The sequence below is a fragment of the Salmo salar genome, chromosome ssa15 (assembly GCF_905237065.1).
Source record: "Salmo salar chromosome ssa15, Ssal_v3.1, whole genome shotgun sequence".
Lineage (NCBI taxonomy): Eukaryota > Metazoa > Chordata > Actinopteri > Salmoniformes > Salmonidae > Salmo > Salmo salar.
Genome location: NC_059456.1, coordinates 82,277,521 through 82,295,617, shown reverse-complemented (window position 1 = coordinate 82,295,617; position 18,097 = coordinate 82,277,521). Strand labels below are relative to the sequence as shown.

General features: G+C 41.0%; 4 protein-coding genes across 8 annotated transcripts in view; 2 read left to right on the top strand and 2 right to left on the bottom strand.

Moving 5' to 3' along the window:
- LOC106571987 (centrosomal protein of 104 kDa) overlaps positions 1-2,318 on the top strand; it is a 51,401-nt gene extending 49,083 nt beyond the window's left edge. For all 3 annotated transcript variants that reach the window (XM_014145662.2, XM_014145663.2, XM_014145661.2), the window contains one exon: positions 554-2,318. In XM_014145662.2, the coding sequence (XP_014001137.1) occupies positions 554-699 (146 nt within the window). In that variant the 3' untranslated portion in view covers positions 700-2,318. The remainder of the gene's footprint in view (positions 1-553) is intronic.
- A 158-nt stretch (positions 2,319-2,476) lies between these two features.
- Positions 2,477-4,761, bottom strand: LOC106571991 (UDP-GlcNAc:betaGal beta-1,3-N-acetylglucosaminyltransferase 7-like). The gene has a single exon (XM_014145665.2). The coding sequence runs from the start codon at positions 4,247-4,249 to the stop codon at positions 2,924-2,926; it is 1,326 nt and encodes a 441-aa protein (XP_014001140.1). The 5' UTR covers positions 4,250-4,761; the 3' UTR covers positions 2,477-2,923.
- A 712-nt stretch (positions 4,762-5,473) lies between these two features.
- On the top strand, positions 5,474-7,662 carry LOC106571994 (UPF0688 protein C1orf174 homolog). The gene is made up of 4 exons (XM_014145667.2): positions 5,474-5,848; positions 6,183-6,275; positions 6,384-6,746; positions 6,868-7,662. Exons 1-4 carry the CDS (start codon positions 5,834-5,836, stop codon positions 7,000-7,002), a joined length of 606 nt encoding a protein of 201 aa, XP_014001142.1. The 5' UTR covers positions 5,474-5,833; the 3' UTR covers positions 7,003-7,662.
- Positions 7,663-10,088: 2,426 nt separating this feature from the next.
- On the bottom strand, positions 10,089-13,880 carry LOC106571995 (DNA fragmentation factor subunit beta). 3 transcript variants are annotated; one of them, XM_014145670.2, is made up of 7 exons: positions 13,707-13,880; positions 13,429-13,555; positions 12,237-12,422; positions 12,003-12,082; positions 11,660-11,833; positions 11,354-11,454; positions 10,089-10,194 (listed from the first exon to the last, which is right to left on the bottom strand). In XM_014145670.2, the coding sequence occupies exons 1-7, from the start codon at positions 13,827-13,829 to the stop codon at positions 10,158-10,160; spliced, it is 828 nt and encodes a 275-aa protein (XP_014001145.1). In that variant the 5' UTR covers positions 13,830-13,880; the 3' UTR covers positions 10,089-10,157. The 3 variants fall into 3 exon arrangements, with proteins under 3 accessions (XP_014001145.1, XP_014001143.1, XP_014001144.1); XM_014145668.2 differs by lacking the exon at positions 10,089-10,194 and adding an exon at positions 10,832-11,268; XM_014145669.2 differs by lacking the exon at positions 10,089-10,194 and adding an exon at positions 10,832-11,253.
- Between the last annotated feature and the right edge of the window lie 4,217 nt (positions 13,881-18,097).

The following is an 18,097-nucleotide window of genomic DNA, read 5'->3' as shown; positions in this document are numbered from 1 at the left end:
GTGGTTCCAAACTTCTTCCATTTAAGAATGATGTAGGCCACTGCATTCTTGGGGACCTTCAATGCTGCAGAATTTTTTTGGTACCCTTCCCCAGATCTGTGCCTCGACACAATCCTGTCTCGGCGCTCTACGGATAATTCCTTCGAACTCATGGCTTGGTTTTTGCTCCGACATGCACTGTCAACTGTGGAACCTTATATAGACAGGTGTTTTCTTTCCAAATCACGTCCAATCAATTTGATTTACCACAGGTGGACTCCAATCAAGTTGTAGAAACATCTCAAGGATGATCAATGAAAACAGGATGCACCTGAGCTCAATTTTGAGTTTCATAGCAAAGGGTCTGAATACTACATTAAATAAGATATTTCTGTTTTATTTTTGTTACATTTACAAACATTTCTACAAACCTGTTTTCAATTTGTCATTATGGGGTATTTTTTGTGTGTGCATGTGTGTGTGTGGTTGAGGGGGGGAAAAAGTATTTTAGAATAACACTCAGTACTTCCTAATGGTGGAGGAAGTCATTCTCTTCTTTTTCTCTTGTGTTCAGGGAAGCCTGGCAGTGTGGCTAAGCTTAAGCAGGTGTGGTCAGTGGGAAGTAGGGGCAGGGCAATGGGCAAAGGGAGCAGGATTCCGGCCTTGGCACCCAGAGCTAGCCGAACCCACACCAGCCGCCTCACCCCAGTCAAACGGTGAACCCACACCCAACCGTCTCTGCCCCAGTCTTCTCACACAAGAGCACCCTAGATTGTCCAAATGCTTGGAATGAGGAAGAACCATGGTACTGTCTCAACAGTATAAAATACCTTCCTTTACAATCACTGATCTAAAATGACATGATAGGTTTCAATCATATGGCTTTATCCCAACCTATGTAGTCGCCTTACACCAATGGGAGAGGAAATGAGGGAAGAACATTTGTCTGTTTTGGGCTACAGTTTCATGTTGACACCCTGACTAGGGGGGACTGGATTAATTTCCCTTGCAACTGAGTCCGTCAGAACAGGGACCAAAATCTGGCTAAAATCAAAAGAGAGGGATACTGAATGATATTGCAATATATTATATATTAGTATACTACATACTAAGTTATTATAATATAGTAATAATACTATTCTAAGCTGTTTATTGATTACTCCAAATCCAATAACAGCCTGTGTAGCTTTACAACAAGCTTCATGCAGGGCATCTGTTTACATTTCTCTTTATGTCTCTTTATGTATCTCTGTGTGACTTGTAATCTAATCAAATATGTTTTACATTGATACAGTAGTTGTGTAAATGTGTGTCTTTGTTTCTTACTGTAATTACTTTCCCTACATAGTTATTATATAGCACATTTTGCTTGCCAATGGAATTTATCATGCTTTTCACATTGTCACACTATTTATTGTCTCAATCTGTGTTTTTATATTTTGAGTGTTTAGACAATCAACACAAAGCACAGATATTTAGCCTAGCCAAAAAGCCATTTAAGGTGAAATAGAAAATAAATGAGAGCAAACGTTCTCTTTTTTCTTTAGGAGTAATGTACGTTAGTGGTAATTTTCCCAAACATCTAAGATTTGAGAATGGTCCCACTTGATGAAACATCTTAGGCACTTAGTTCACTGTAATACTTTCTAGGGTAAGATGCACCCTTTTATAGGTTTGCATTTGTTTCCCATATGTTACTTAACATGCTATTGCATTTTGTATAGGTAGCCTAAATCAGAGGGATTTTATACCAAATGTGTGAATCTTGACCTAAAACTTCAAGTCATAATTATCTCCAAGGTACACCCTACATCAGTACAATGTGGACTGGAACTAATATAAAGTGTCCACTTAGCAGACAATACTATTTTACTGCTTCATATGTTATATGGTGTGTTTCATTGTTATCTGCTGGTCCTTTGCCTTGAGTTACCAATCTTGATCAAATTATAGGACGTTTTGACATTTTCTTACATCCCAATCTTTTTGTCTCTTTCAGCTTTTTCATATTTAGGAAATTACATAGGTGTATATCACAGGAGGCTGGTGGCACCTTAATTGGGGAGGACAGGCTCGTGGTAATGGATGGAGCGGAATCAGTGGAATGGTATCAAATACATCAAACACATGGTTTACATGTATTTGATGCCATTCCATTTGCCCTGTTCCAGCAATTATTACGAGCCGTCCTCCTCTCAGCAGCCTCCACTGATGTATATATTTTCCTTGTGGATTTTCAGTACATATCAATCAGTATTGACTGTACATATTTGATTTACAACCATTTTGTGCAGAGATTGAAACATCTATGTTTGATGAAATAAAGTTAAATGAATCTATACAGTGCTGTTGTCTCTTACTGTGCTGAGTTTGAGTTGCCAAATATGTATTTCAAAGACACCTGTTGCAATATTTTACACCAACAATTACAGTATCTGTTATCCACCCAGCAGCCCTCAACTCTTACCCAGCACTCAGCCACATTAAAACACTGATATAACAATACATATTTAATGAATCTGTTACAAACATCAACACAAAAACTAGTTGTGACTCTTAAAATGTCATTACATATTTGTTCTAGAATATATGGCAAACATTTACCAAATTATATTTTCATGTAACCTTTTTAGTTACTAAAACATCCCTAATCTCAAAAAATCAAAGGCACTAAACTGGCATGAAAAAGGCTTTTCAGTGTTAAATGCTGCCATATATTTACAGTTTGCTGAAAAAGTGGTTAATTTTGTATAGACATAAGTCATGTACACTTACTAATTTGGTTTTCCTACCTATGGACATTACATTAAACATTACAAAAGTGAAACATTAAACAGGTCAGTGAGAATGAATGTAATTCTTTTCACATTGTCTTTCTTAGTTGGATATTTTAGTGACAGCAATGTGTCCTACTAGGCCTACATACACATATTATAAATAACAATCATGGTGCAGTGTATTTGGCACAAACCAGCTCCTTATTTTCCACTACACTCCACATCCTGAGTAGCTCCTGAGGACTCAATTTATGGACTACGATGAGGTTTTTGAAAAAGCAAGGTTCTCTGTTCATTGGACTCACTCTGCGTTTCATGATGCCAAAGGTCCTGAAACCTATGTGCATCTCCGGAGTCAAGTGTAGCTTCTGGAGGCACATTCCCAAAAACACATCATCAATGGGATAGAGCTCCAAGTCCTCTGAAACCACAAACAGTCTCTGAGCTAATTGTGAGGACATTAAAAACCCACCACCACCAACATAAGGTGGGTACGGTTTGTCAAACAGCTCTTTGGGGATGTAGTATTTACTTTGATGGTTTCTGATGGGGATGGCTTTGGATATGGTGTCCCCAACAAATAAGTTCAGCACTTTGCGGTCCTCAGTCTTGAAACCAATAAGTTCCAGTAAGTTCTTTGTATTCACGAAAACGTCGTCATCCCCTTTGAATATAAACTTGGCACTGGAGCAGTGAATATCAAACCATTTTAGAAAATTCACCTCTTTCAAGGTGAGGTTGAAAAATGTGTCCATAAAATCCCATTGAAGAATATCTCCATATATAATGTCCTCATACTCAATCAACTTTTGAAGGTTTTTCGTGTCTTTACCATTTGTCGGGCTTCCTAGAAGAAACAGCGTTTTTATTCTCTTACCATCAATTGCCTGTTCCCTACCCCAGGTATTACGCACGGCCTCTCGCCTATCATGCTGCTCTATAACGGATTTTACAACCATGAGCAAGTGTACGTCTCCATTCCTGCATTTATCCGGGTGATTTATTAACATTGGGAAATACCGACAATGTCTGTGTAACACAAATTGGTGGAATCTCGGATCCAAACGTCGAAACCAATCATTCTTCCTCACGGCTGAATCTTCACTGCAGTTCATAACGTGTACATCCCATGTAGACGGAGTATCGTTGGACATCTTCACCCGTGGCGCATCCAGATCATCACCAAGAACAGGCGGCGAGTAGTTTCCCAAACTGCTTTTCAATAGGTCTTTTCCTTTGTAGAAATCACACTCAGGTCCACACCAACCGGCGTCTTCCAGGCGTTTAACCTCCATATCATCCTTGATGCTGTTATCCACAAGCTTGAACTTTTGGATCATCAATAAAGACGCAAAGACTAGAGACAAGCTCAGGAGAGTTTTCAATGCCCTCTTTCTCCTGAAAAAAAAATCCATAGCTATGGGGCAAAACGTGTAATGAATAAGAAATCCTGCAATTGAATAGGTACCCCTATTGTTAAAGCATCTCATCATTAGTGTCAATTTTGAAAAATTGAAAGCTGCGCATAAATTACAGTTTGGCTACATCTTAGTGAGTCTATTCATTGTCCCGTGACCAGCTACCTTGAAAGTCGGTAGCTGGACGCCACCATGCTATTCCTTTAGCGTTCAAAAAGACGAATCTATATTTCTTGGAAAGTAATCTCTGTTATATCATACAAAAAAAAACTTGTTCGATGAGATTGTGGACTGGTCTTGAAAAGTGACTGTTGCCTACAAGCTTCTCCCCTTACTCAGTTCCCACTAAGCATGGACTGACTTCTTTTGTACATATTTTTGGGGGTCCTGTCCAGACCGGCCTTCTTTGTTTGGTATTTTTTTTGGTGTGGTCTGGACCAGCCACTGATTGTTGGTTTTTGATCCGGTCCGAACTAACATAGATGTCTATATTTGGTTCAGATTTCGTCCGGTCCGGGAAAATATATATTTTGAACTTTCATTCATAACCTAAAATTAACCTAACTTCGACGTCAGAAAAATACGTATTTTCAACATGATTTTACTTACTGAGTTTTTTATCATCTCCCCAATACACCTATCTGTGACAATATGCAGGTTTCTTATTTCACATCACAGGTGGCTCACTAGACTTCGTCTCCGGTTGGCTCACTCATCTTTTAGGCTTTAAATTAGATATCTAATGGCATAAGCTTGAAAAACTAAGGCTGAGGCTATATTGTCCATTTGATTGCACCTACTATTTATTTATCAGCCATCAAGCAATACAGTGTATTGTCTTATTATAATGATAATAATATTGTAATATATAATAGGTTATTGTGCATGATTATATGCATTATAATATCACAGCCTACATACAATTGCCCATCAACGTAGCTAAGGAACTTAACTTAAGTCCTTTAGCTACCATCAACGTAGCTTCAGAAAACGTAATTATAAACAATAGGGTACATTTGTTTTGCAGCAATCATCCATTAACACAAAAATATATTTAACACACACATACACACAGAGAGAAAGAGAGATCCACAGGGACAAAATCTGTGTAACTAGACACAGATGAAAGGGGAAACCGGTGTCTTTGGGCTGTATGAGGAAATACATTACAAGCTTTTACCACCCCCGTGTGTCGGTTTTGGAAATTGTCAAATGTGTCGTGTTTTTCCACCTCAAACAACGAGCTTATTTATGCCGTGTATAAACATGTAATAAGTGCAGTAAGACACGACACTCAAGTTTTTGTCGAAATAACAAAGACAAACAGTAGCTAGTAGGCACCATTGACTGGCACAAGGAATCAATTGTTTCTTGATCAGTCAACATCAAAGAGACCTCGACCTCTGATTGAACTGCACGTGACTTCTAGACGTAGCTACATTTTTCGGAATTCGAACACTGTCTCGGTTCACCACTCGGATCAGAAAACAAAACGGTGTATTTTTATCAGAACGACGATTTTACCGTTTGCTGACGACCTGTATTTAGAACGAAATTGCTTTTGGTTGAATTAGCTAGCTACGTCCACAGACATTTGTGCAAAAGCGACTGTTAACTAGATTGCAATCCAGTGACTTAACATGTAGCTAACTTCCGAAAATGAGGAAGAAACAGGTGAGTTTGTCCGAGTTAGTAGCTAGCAAACGTTAGCTAGTTAACCTCCCACAATATATGCTATTATTTAACACTATTTAGCTATCGATTAAATTGTCCTACCTAGCAAAAATAATTGCTACGTAGCTAGCGATTCAATTGTCCATTGTTTTTTGGGAAACCTGTTTAGTCCTTCTTTCATCGACTAACTAACGGTAGTCTGTTAGCTAGCGGGGCAGTAGTTAGCTAGCTAACTATCTATTGGTTACGGTAGCCAGCTAAGAAGTGTTAGTTACTTAGCTAGTTCATGTCTGTGCAACTATGTTGATTAACAAAATGTGTGAACTCATTTCAGATGTCGAGTCGAGTTTGCAACTTGAAGCGGCGAAAGGAGAAGTGCGCTGTTGCCTCAAGCGACCTAAACCTCAAGGTGAAGAGTTCAGATAAGGTGAATGTTGTTTTTAGTTCTCGGTTTAGATACGTGTTAAATTATGGCTGGTCCATCAGTGTTATGGAAGCCTTTTAGTATTTTTAATAATCTCTTTTGTCTTCATAGAGTTCAGTGAAGAAGATGGATGTTAAAAAAACGAAAATGGAAGACTCAAAAACCGAAATTGCCCAGAATGACTGTATGGTTGCCGGTTGTAGGGAGTCAACTACTTCTGAGAGGCTCATCTGTGAAGGTTATAAATGGGATGAAAAGACACGGTGTGGCGCACCACCAGACATGGATGAATTGTGGGAGGGTAAAGAGAACGGTCTGAGATTTGAGTTGAGCAGAACAAACGTATTACCAGAGAATATGGAGGGTGACGAAACTGAAGAGGGTGTTGTGATTGACAAGAGCATCTTCCTTGATGATGACAGTAACCAGGTTCTTCCTGTGGAAAAGTTCTTTGGAAACATGGAAGTTGTACAGGTGAGAGGAGATCTTTATAAGATGTCCCAATGTGCTTGGTGTGATGGGTGAAATAATGGTCTGCTGTTTGGAGTATGATGTGGCCTAATTTCAAATACTGTTATTTCCATTTGCCTTGTAGGATTGTCCACAGAGATCTGCAGCTTCCTCGACCTTCAGCAGGAGGGAGCTCCGGAGACGACAGTACTACGCCAAAGAGGACAGTGATGAAGAAGAGGGCACAGACATGCAGCAAGAGGACATAGGTGGCACTTAGTTTATAGAAGTAACTAAATCCTATCAATGGGATGGATTAAAACCTCTGTCCTTTTACTAGCCTAATGGCAGACAAGCCTGGGAGAGTGGATTTGTTCAATGGAACGAGGGTATCAAGTTATCTTTTTGCCAGCATGTACCCCAAAGTTTTTACATTTGTATTGATATTTAAAAAGCTATTTGCACTAACAAAGTAACTTCTTGCTTTTCAATTATCAGGACCTATAGTTTATAGTGTGTGTGTATATATTGTTTAATTGGTACAGGGTAAGTGCTCGTTCTATTTTTATTGAATGTGTGTTACTATGTTACTGGTTGCCTTGTCAGTATGTATGTATGCACAGTAATATCTTTTTATTTGGCGTTTTTATATTGCCTTGTAATAGCACGACTGAATGAATGCAACATATAAATCATGTAGCCTTTAGGCAGGTTTCCATTGATCCGGGTTTATTAGACAAAAGCAATGTAGCGACAAAAAAAATGGTGATGTGTAATGGAAACGGCAGATATAGGAAACACTTTCTAAAGACATTTATAAATGATATACATTTTATAAGTTATAAATTACAACATTTATCTGTTTGATGGGTGGGATTATACTTTCTTTGTGACAAATGGTGTTTCTCGAATAAATGATTTCTGAAAACTTTGGAAGGTACACGGGGAAAGTGATGTCATCATTTAACTATAAGCTCCATGCTACATTTAATTCTAAATGCCTACTGCTTGCAAAATCAATTTATTCAACTGGTTGCCTGGCAAGTTTCACCATTTAATTATTTCTGATCTGCAAGTTTCACAGTGGCACAATATTTGTCAATTATTGCATTATATCCATTCTGGCTTTCTCGGACAACCTGAGACATGAAACCGATAGGTGGGAGAGAATACAGTCTGTTGCCAGTTTGCCTAAACGGGTAATGGAAACTCATTCTGATTGGCTGGGCCTGGCTCCCCAGTGGGTAGGCATGGCTGCACACCTGCCCAGTCATATGACTAGACATGAATTTATTTCAATTGACTGATTTCCTTATATGAACTGTTACTCTTTGAAAATGTTGCATGTTGTGTTCTATATTTTTGTTCAGTATATTTTCAATGCCAACTTTGTAAATGTTGACAAAAATCACTGTAGAAGTTAAACATAGGTAATGTTACACTTCCAATACAAGGACCAAGTAAACTTTTTTGAATTTTCAATGACCTGTGTCTGTATTGTTCCACAAACACATTTACACTTGCCCAAATGAAAGCATAACTTTAAAACATAATTATCTAATGACGCTTACAGGCCATGGAGCTGCAATCAGATCTCAAATCAAATTTTATTTGTCAAATGCGCAAAATACAACAGGTGTAGACCTTAGTGAAATGCTTACTTACAAGCCCTTAACCAACAATGCTTTGAGAAGTTAAGAAAAATAAGTGTTAAGTAAAAAAGAGAAAAATAAAAGTTACAAAAATGTAAACAGTAGCAGTAAAATAACAATAGCGAGGCTATATACAGGGGGTACCGGTACAGAGTCAATCTGCGAGGGCAACGGTTAGTCGAGGTAAAAGAGGGGTCTGTTCAGGAGCTGTTCAGGAGTCATGGCTTGGGTGTAGAAGCTGTTAATAAGCCTTTTGGACCTAGACTTGGCACTCTGGTACAGCTTTCCGTGAGGTAGCAGAGAGAACAGTCTATGACTAGGGTGGCTGGAGTCTGACAATTTTTAGGGCCTTCCAATGACACCGCCTGGTATAGAGGTCCTGGATGGCAGGAAGCTTGGCCCCAGTGATGTACTGGGCCGTATCCACTACCCTCTGTAGTGCCTTGCGGTCGGAGGCCGAGCAGTTGCTATACCAGGCAGTGATGCAACCAGTCAAGACGCTCTCGATGGTGCAGCTGTAGAACCTTTTGAGGATCTGACGACCCATGCTGAATCTTTTCAGTCTCCTGATGGGGAATAGGTTTTGTCGTGCCCTCTTCATGACTGTCTTAGTGTGTTTGGACCATGATAGTTTGTTGGTGATGTGGATACCAACCTGCTCCACTACAGCCCCGATGATGAGAATGGGAGTGTGCTCGCTCCTCCTTTTCCTGTAGTCCACCATCATCTCCTTTGTCTTGATCACGATGAGGGAGAGGCTGTTGTCCTGGCACCACACAGCCAGGTCTCTGACCTCCTCCCTTAGGCTGTGTCATCGTTGTCGGTGATCAGGCCTACCACTGTTGTGTCATCTGCAAACTTGATGATGGTGTTGGAGTTGTGCCTGGCTATGCAGTCATGAGTGAACAGGGAGTACAGGAGGGAACTGAGGACGCACCCCTGAGGGGCCCCCCGTGTTGAGGATCAGCGAGGCGGATGTGTTGTTACCTACCCTTACCACCTGGGGGCAGCCCGTCAGGTAGTCCAGGATCCAGTTGCAGAGGGAGGTGTTTTGTCCCAGGGTCCTTAGCTTAGTGATAAGCTTTGAGGGCACGATGGTGTTGAATGCTGAGCTGCAGTCAATGAATAGCATTCTCAAATAGGTGTTCCTTTTGTCCAGATGGGAAAGGGCAGTGTTGAGTGCAATAGAGATTGCATCATCTGTGGATCTGTTGGGGTGGTATGCAAATTGGAGTGGGTCAAGGGTTTCTGGGATAATGGTGTTGTGAGCCATGACCAGCCTTTCAAAGCACTTTACGGCTACAGACATGAGTGCTATGGGTCGGTATTCAATTAGGCATGATATTTTAGTGTTCTTACGGAGAGCGTGATCACACAGTCGTCCGGAGAGCGTGATAACACAGTCGTGCTCTCATGCATGTTTCAGTGTTACTTGCCTCAAAGTGAGCATAGAAGTAATTTAGCTCCCCTGGTATGCTCGTGTCCCTGGGCAGCTCGTGGCTGTGCTTCCCTTTGTAGTCTGTAAAAGTTTGCAAGTCCTGCCACATCTGACGAGTGTCAGAGCCGGTGTAGTACGATTCAATCATAGTCCTGTATTGACGCTTTGCTCTTACAAGCTTCCGGGTTAGAGTCACGCTCCTTGAAAGCGGCAGCTCTAACCTTTAGCTCAGTGCGGATGATGCCTGTAATCCATGGCTTCTGGTTGGGGTATGTACGTACGGTCACTGTGGGGACGACATCATCGATGCACTTACTGATGAAGCCAGTGACTGATGTGGTGTACTCAATGCCATCGAAAGAATCCCGGAACATATTCCAGTCTGTGCTAGGAAAACATATATAAACAAATCAATCATTCTCTATGCATTGGGTTAGCCTAGTGGTTAGAGCATTAGACTAGTAACCAAAAGGTTGCAAGATCAAATCCCTGAGCTGACAAGGTACAAATCGGTCATTCTGCCCCTGAACAAGGCAGTTAACCCACTGTTCCTAGGCCATCATTGAAAATAATAATTTGTTCTTAACTGACTTGCCTAGTTAAATAAAAAATGAGGATTTGACAGGTGTAATCAATCTGGTAATAGCTCCACCTTGCCCTCGAGGAGGGTACAACAGAACAGTGTTTTGCATTTTAAATTCAATGGAAAAAGGTAGTGAACGACCAGTTGAAGAACAGTGTGATTATGGCAGCCCAGAAGAAGATTGTATGGTGTGTGCTTCACGTGTTTTCAAATGTTAAATAGTCACATCCATATTGATCAGGCCACAACCACCAAACAGGCACAAATTTACCTCAAAGGCTGTTGAAGAATGGTGCGCACCATTTTGGGGACACGTGTCTTTCAGTACAAACCATCACACAATGTAGCAAGCATTGAATCGCACTGAATTCACCCTGTGAATAGGGATTAGGGGACGATTTGGGATTGGCCCATTGACTACTACCCAATCAGTGGCTCATAATGGAGTGCTTTTTAATATCACTAGCACAAAATGATCAACAAATCAGCTGTTCTGAGAGCAGCAGAAAACAAATGTTCCCTACCCAGAATTACATTTAGTTCAATTTACCAGTAGTCATAAATCTTGTACTTTATCCGTTTAAGAATAACCAACAAACACTACAAAAAGCATCTGCCCTGAAATGTAAAAAGCGTTTTCCCTTTATAGATAATCATTTTCGTTTGCCCCATTTGTACATGTTTCTTTTATCACACAGCAAGTCATGGGCACTTTTCTTGTGGCATACAATATGCACCAGCTTTAGATTCTCCCGAGTGAACAGCAGTTTATAAAAATAGTCCAGGTTTATGTTTCTGCTCTTGCGGTTCTGTAGTGCTTCCACCAGGGCAGGAATGACCGTCCTCTTCTTCTCAATCCTGGGACAGAGATTTCTACAGATTTTGTAGTACTGTTTCAAACATGATTGTGAGCCTGACATTCTGAATGATATTAATAACCGTTATTCACTAAACCCACCTGTGGTCCAAGTTCCAGGTGCTAAAGACAATCCTGCTCTCTCGGTTGCCATAGGGGTTGATGGAGTGGAGGGAAATGCATTCATCCTGGTCAAATGCACCCTGAGGAAATGACAGGGATGGGGGAAGGACACAGGCTATAAGACAGGATGCTATGGAGCCAAACATGATCTGGTACTGTTGGTAACCATTCATATCTCCATAATGACTGTGACCATTGTACATCACATAATTAATTATGTTGTATTTATGCTTTATTATAGTCAAATTCTACATTACTAGCCACTTTCAGGTTCATAAATGTTACCTGACAGGAGAACCATCCATCCTTGGTGCATAGTCGATTGAGTTCCTTCTCTGTCCTGTTGAAGTAGCAGCCATTGTACTTGTCAGACTTCAGCTGCATCACCAAGGACTCTGCAGTCTTCTTGTATTCAGCCTTGAGTTTAGGCTTTTGGATTGTTTGAGCATAACTATCCACCTGTGAATAAGCAAACTATAAAATCAGTCATGAGTAAGTATATTCTTTCCCCTCAGAAAATAGAAGGGCAGATAACAATTTGGAGTAGATTTGTTATAATGAGATAGCACTTCTTGACAGTCCCAACCACTTTCAGTGTCAAACCAAAGCATCAGTAATTCAGTTTTACCTCCTTCATGTATCCACGAATCCTGCTCTCACAGTTGTACTTCATGTAGGCCGATTTGGTCTTAAATCTGACATCAATTCCTGAAAGCACAGAAATGGAAGAGTGCAACGTTAAAAGGCACAGTTTGTTTCAGCTAAATATAAAAAGTGTCTTATACTTTGCTCCATCTTGCTTTTGGCCATCACATTGTTTCCTGCAGGATTTCTTTCCATCCCAAGATAGAGGACTTTTTACCTTGGAACCAGTCTTCATCGTCTTCTCTGTTTTCAGTCTCAGAGCTGTCCTTCAAATGCAGCAGCAGTTCCCCCAGGAGTTTGCGTCTCTTTGGAGACCGCTCGTCAGTGAGAAGCCCCTTAGCCGCATCAATCAGAAGATCTGAGTTCCTGTCGGTGTCCAGCAACCGGCCTATGTCACAGACAACTGGAATAATAACAAATCATACCTGTTATTTAAATTGATTCACAGAACAACTTTTGTTAGCTACACATCTAAGCCATGGCACCAATGTGACCAACTGGGTTTGAAGCCCAGACAGCCTAACTGGCCAACCTGGACTCTGAGGTAGACGTAACATAGTAAATGTAAGTCTGGAACACTCCAATTAGTATGATATGTTGCATTTCTTATGGTATGTATTAATTTGTGGATGTCCATCATCCATTTCGTATGATAAGTTATGAATTAAAATTCATATTAATACTGTATGTAACAAATTGCATTTCGTACAATATGTTTCTAATTCCAATTTGTTGTGGCTAACGTTGGCTAGGTGGCTAACGTTAGCTAGGTTAGGGGTTAGAATTAAGATGAGTAGTTAGGTTAAAGGGTTATGGTTAGGGCAGTGTTTCCCATGACCAAGTTTGGGAAACACTGGGTTTGGGGAAGGGTTAGCTTACATGCTAAGTAATTGTAAAGTAGAAGGGAGTCGCAAAGTTGCTAAAGCTGTCCATGATGAGATTGAAACACGCAACCTTTACGTTGCTAGATGTTAGCGTTATCCACCCTACTTTTTGCTTAAGTAACCTTCTGTCTTATGCAACCATACCAAACATATCATACTAATTTGGGTGTCCCGGATTTACACTTTCTATGTTACGTCTAGTCTATGAGATCACGCTGCACTGGCAAGCATCACTGGCAGGTAAAGTTAAGCTACACATTAGAGAGTGTGGTTAACCGCTCTTCCTACAAATTAAAGCATGGCTAATCCATCCTTTTCAAATTCATTAACTAAATTATTTGCCTACATAAAGTATTTGAAGTGCATATTTAAATTAGTATTGTTAACATATATTTACCATGCAGAGCTACATAAAGTAGGTCTCGTCATTATATTAATGTGCATGCAACCAAGTCTAAGGTGGTTGGTTGGCTTGTTGTTTGTTTTAACTGTTTTTTACAGTCACAGTTACAATGTTTAACTCACATCCGCTCCAGCTCTCATCCATGGCAAGAAGGACAAGTTCAGCATGGTCTGGAAGACTTCGGAAATAGTCCTCTGACAATTCTGTTCCATCTTCATACAAGCAAATATGCGAACCGACGAGTGGAACCTATAAGAAAAGGATTCACATAATAATTTAAACAAAAGAACAACGTAACTTTCATTATCGCCACTTCCTTATTGCAGGTCTAGACCAGCTGTTTCGGTCTGGTAGCAATAGAATGTGCTAAATATTGCTAAACTACTGGGCGAAATCGTACCTGTAGAAGTTTACTCCCCTTTTTGAGAAGCTCTTTCAGACTTGTTGCAGCCACCCCATGTTTTGTAGTTTCATTCAGACTTCTTATTTTGACAAGTTTGTTTTTTCTGAAAAGTCCAAACATCGCGCCTTTTCTTCTATGAAGACCATTGTGCAGAAACACGCAAAGAAAGGACTCATACTGCCAACTACTGGACAGGCTGTAAAATTATCAAATATTCTTCTTCTATAGTATATTGGCGATCACACAATTAAATGTGATTTCCGGATGGAACCAGGATTCCCCAAAAAACGTACAAATTACCATAATTTAAAACATAATACCGATCTGGTCACTACACAGGGGAGCCTGGGTCTTCCGGCACCAGTACCCGTTGCAAGTCTTCAGATGAAAAATCCTTAAGTCCTGAAAACGTTTCTGCTGCAGCCACAATAATGTCCAGTTTCTTAGACTTCTTTGAGAATTGTGGTGTATAGTTGATAACTGTGGCAATGAACGCAACAAAATCCACCTTTTTAACACACAGGGTGTCTTTTGTCTGGCAGCAAACATTTACTACAGGCTATGGTGTATCCACTACCATATCTTCACTAGCATAACGTTTTCACAATTATTTTAATCGCCTCTGCATAGGATATTTGATTGACAGCTCTAACTTTTGCCATCTCAATATCCTTCACCCTTAAAGGGCACTTCAGGAACTCAGGATCATGATCCCCACCACAATTGCAACACTGTCGTCCTTCTACACACCGTTCTTCAGTATACTCTGTTCGTCTGCACACACTTGAAAGATGGCCAAATCCTTTACAAGTCTTACACTACAGTGGTTTGGGGACGAAAGGTCTTACGGCTTATCTTACATAACCAAGCTTCACATGCGTAGGTATTTAATCTTTATTAAAAAACAACAGGACCAACAGACTTACTTATTTTTCCCCATTCACCCAGCGGGTCAGACGCCGGGCACCAATCACACCAGGAATTCTCTTCATGTATTCAACCTGAACATCCGTCATCACCCCTGAGATGACTCCGTTGACCGGTGCTCTACTCCGAAGTTCAAAACACAAAACTTCTGTTGCCCGGATTCTTCTGAGGACCACTGCTCTTCAGAAATACATTTAATCAAAATAAGACCACTCCTGGTCACTCTAGACTCCACTTTTCCAAGCGCATTCTTCACCATTTTCGACACCTCAAATGGGTTTCCCACATATGCATCCTTACTCAACAAACTAATCTCAACAAGATGCGATTCATTATCATTCACACACATATAACACACACACTCTAATTTTAGACAATTTCCTTTTTGTTCCAGTTTTTGATACTACTGTTATCCATTCAGAACATTCATCTCTTATGCAATTTTCAATTCAAAAGCTTTATTAGCATGAGAAACATACACCATTTATACAAAAGTATGGGGATACCCCGTCAAATGAGTGGATTCGGTTATTTCAGCAACACCCATTGCTGACAGGTGTATAGAATTGACCACTCAGCCATGCAATCTCCATAGACAAACATTGGCAGTAGACTGGCCTTACAGAAACATACACCATTTATACAAAAGTATGGGGATACCCCTTCAAATGAGTGGATTCGGTTATTTCAGCAACATCCATTGCTGACAAGTGTATAAAATTGAGCACTCAGCCATGCAATCTCCATAGACAAACATTGGCAGTAGAATGGCCTTACTGAAGAGCTCAGTGGCTTTCAATGTGGCACCGTTATAGCATGCCACCTTTCCAACAAGTCAGTTTATCAAATTTCTGCCCTGCTAGAGCTGCCCTGGTCAACTGTAAGTGCTTTTATTGTGAAGTGTAAACATCTAGGAGCAACAACAGCTCAGCCGCGAAGTGAAAGGCCACACAAGCTCACCGCTGAGTGCGTAGCGCGTAGCACAAACTGCCTCTGGTAGCAACATCAGCACAATAACTGTTCGTCGGGAGCTTCATGAAATGTGTTTCCATTGCCGAGCAGCTGCACACAAGCCTAAAATCACCATGCGCAATGCCAAGCGCCGGCTGGAGTGGTGTAAAGCTTGTCGCCATTGGACTCTGGAAAGTGGAAACACATTCTCTGGAGTGATGAATCAAGCTGGCAGTCCGACAGACAAATCTGTTTGGCGGATGCCAGGAGAATGCTACCTGCCAAAATGAATAGTGCCAACTGTAAAGTTTGGTGGAGGAGGAATAATGGTTTGGGGCTATTTTTCATGGTTCGGGCTAAACCTCTTAGTTCCAGTGAAGGCAAATCAAATTGTATTGGTCACATACACGTGTTTAGAAGATGTTATTTCGGGTGTAGCAAAATGCTTGTGTATCGTGCCTTTTCTTCTATGAAGACCATTGTGCAGAAACATGCAAAGAAAGGACACGCTACAGCATAGAGTACAATAACATTCTAGACGATTCTGTGCTTACAACTTTGTGGCAACAGTTTGGGAAAGGCCCTTTCCTGTTTCAGAATGGCAATGCTCCTGTGCACAAAGCGAAGTCCATATAGAAATGGTTTGTCGAGATCAGTGTGGAAGAAGTTGACGGCCTGCACAGAGCCCTGACCTCAACCCCATCGAACAACTTTGGGATGAATTGGAACGCCGACTGCGAGCCAGGCCTAATCGCCCAACATCAGTGCCCGACCTCACAATTGCTCTTGTGGCTGAATGGAAGTAAGTCCCCACAGCAATTCCAACATCTTGTGGAAAGCCTTCCCAAAAGAGTGGTGGCTGTTATAGCGGCAAAAGGGGGGACAAACTCAATTTGAATGCCCATGAATTTGGAATGAAATGTTCAACGAGCAGGTGTCCACTTACTTTTGGTCATGTAGTGTATGTTTACATTGCCAAAGTAAGTTAAATAGATAAGTGAAATAAACAAACAATCAAAAATGATCAGTCAACATTACACTCACAAAAGTTTCAAAGGAATAGAGACATTTGAAATGTCATATTATGGCTATGTGCAGTGCTATAACGATGTACAAATAGTTAAAGTACAAAAGGGAAAATAAATAAACATAAATATAGTTGTAGAACAAAAGAAGGAAGGGAAGCGCTGCTAAGGTATACAGTTGTGGCAAAAAGTTTTGAGAATGACACAAATATTAATTTTCACAAAGTCTGCTGCCTCAGTTTGTATGATGGCAATTTGCATATACTCCAGAATGTTATGAAGAGTGATCAGATGAATTGCAATTAATTGCAAATTCCCTCTTTGCCATGCAAATGAACTGAATCCCCCAAAAACATTTCCACTGCATTTCAGCCCTGCCACAAAAGGACCAGCTGACACCATGTCAGTGATTCTCTCATTAACACAGGTGTGAGTGTTGATGAGGACAAGGCTGGAGATCACTCTGTCATGCTGATTGAGTTCAAATAGCAGACTGGAAGCTTCAAAAGGAGGGTGGTGCTTGGAATCATTGTTCTTCCTCTATCAACCATGGTTACCTGCAAGGAAACACATGCCGTCATCATTGATTTGCACAAAAAGGGCTTCACAGGCAAGGATATTGCTGCCAGTAAGATTGCACCTAAATCAACCATTTATCGGATCATAAAGAACTTCAAGGAGAGCGGTTCATTTGTTGTGAAGAAGGCTTCAGGGCGCCCAAGAAAGTCCAGCAAGCGCCAGGACCATCTCCTCAAGTTGATTCAGCTGTGGGATCGGGGCACCACCAGTAAAGAGCTTGCTCAGGAATGGCAGCAGGCAGGTGTGAGTGCATCTGCACGCACAGTGAGGCAAAGACTTTTGGAGGATGGCCTGGTGTCAAGAAGGGCAGCAAAGAAGCCACTTCTCTCCAGGAAAAACATCAGGGACAGACTGATATTCTGCAAACGGTACAGCGATAGGACTGCTGAGGACTTCGGTAAAGTAATTTTCTCTGATGAATCCCCTTTCCGATTGTTTGGGGCTTCCGGAAAAAAGCTTTTCCGGAGACGACAAGGTGAGCGCTACCATCAGTCCTGTGTCATGCCAACAGTAAAGCATCCTGAGACCATTCATGTGTGGGGTTTCTTCTCAGCCAAGGGAGTGGGCTCACTCACAATTTTGCCTAAGAACACAGCCATGAATAAAGAATGGTACCAACACATCCTTCGAAAGCAACTTCTCCCAACCATCCAGGAACAGTTTGGTGACGAACAATGCCTTTTCCAGCTTGATGGAGCACCTTGCCATAAGGCAAAAGTGATAACTAAGTGGCTCGGTAACAAAACATCGATATTTTGGGTCCATGGCCAGGAAACTCCCCAGACCTTAATCCCATTGAGAACTTGTGGTCAATCCTCAAGAGGCGGGCGGACAAACAAAAGCCCACAAATTCTGACAAACTCCAAGCATTGATTATGCAAGAATGGGCTGCCATCAGTCAGGTTG

Bases quoted from the DNA above. Each gene is read 5' to 3' on its own strand.
- LOC106571994 (XM_014145667.2), top strand. The intron at 6,276-6,383 runs GTGAATGTTGTT...TTGTCTTCATAG, and splicing joins AGGTGAAGAGTTCAGATAAG to AGTTCAGTGAAGAAGATGGA. The intron at 6,747-6,867 runs GTGAGAGGAGAT...TTTGCCTTGTAG, and splicing joins GAAACATGGAAGTTGTACAG to GATTGTCCACAGAGATCTGC.
- LOC106571991 (XM_014145665.2), bottom strand. From the start codon at position 4,249: ATGATGAGATGCTTTAACAATAGGGGTACCTATTCAATTGCAGGATTT.
- LOC106571995 (XM_014145668.2), bottom strand. From the start codon at position 13,829: ATGTTTGGACTTTTCAGAAAAAACAAACTTGTCAAAATAAGAAGTCTG. The intron at 12,423-13,428 runs GTGAGTTAAACA...TTATTATTCCAG, and splicing joins GGATGAGAGCTGGAGCGGAT to TTGTCTGTGACATAGGCCGG. The intron at 12,083-12,236 runs GTAAAAAGTCCT...CTGTGCTTTCAG, and splicing joins CGATGAAGACTGGTTCCAAG to GAATTGATGTCAGATTTAAG.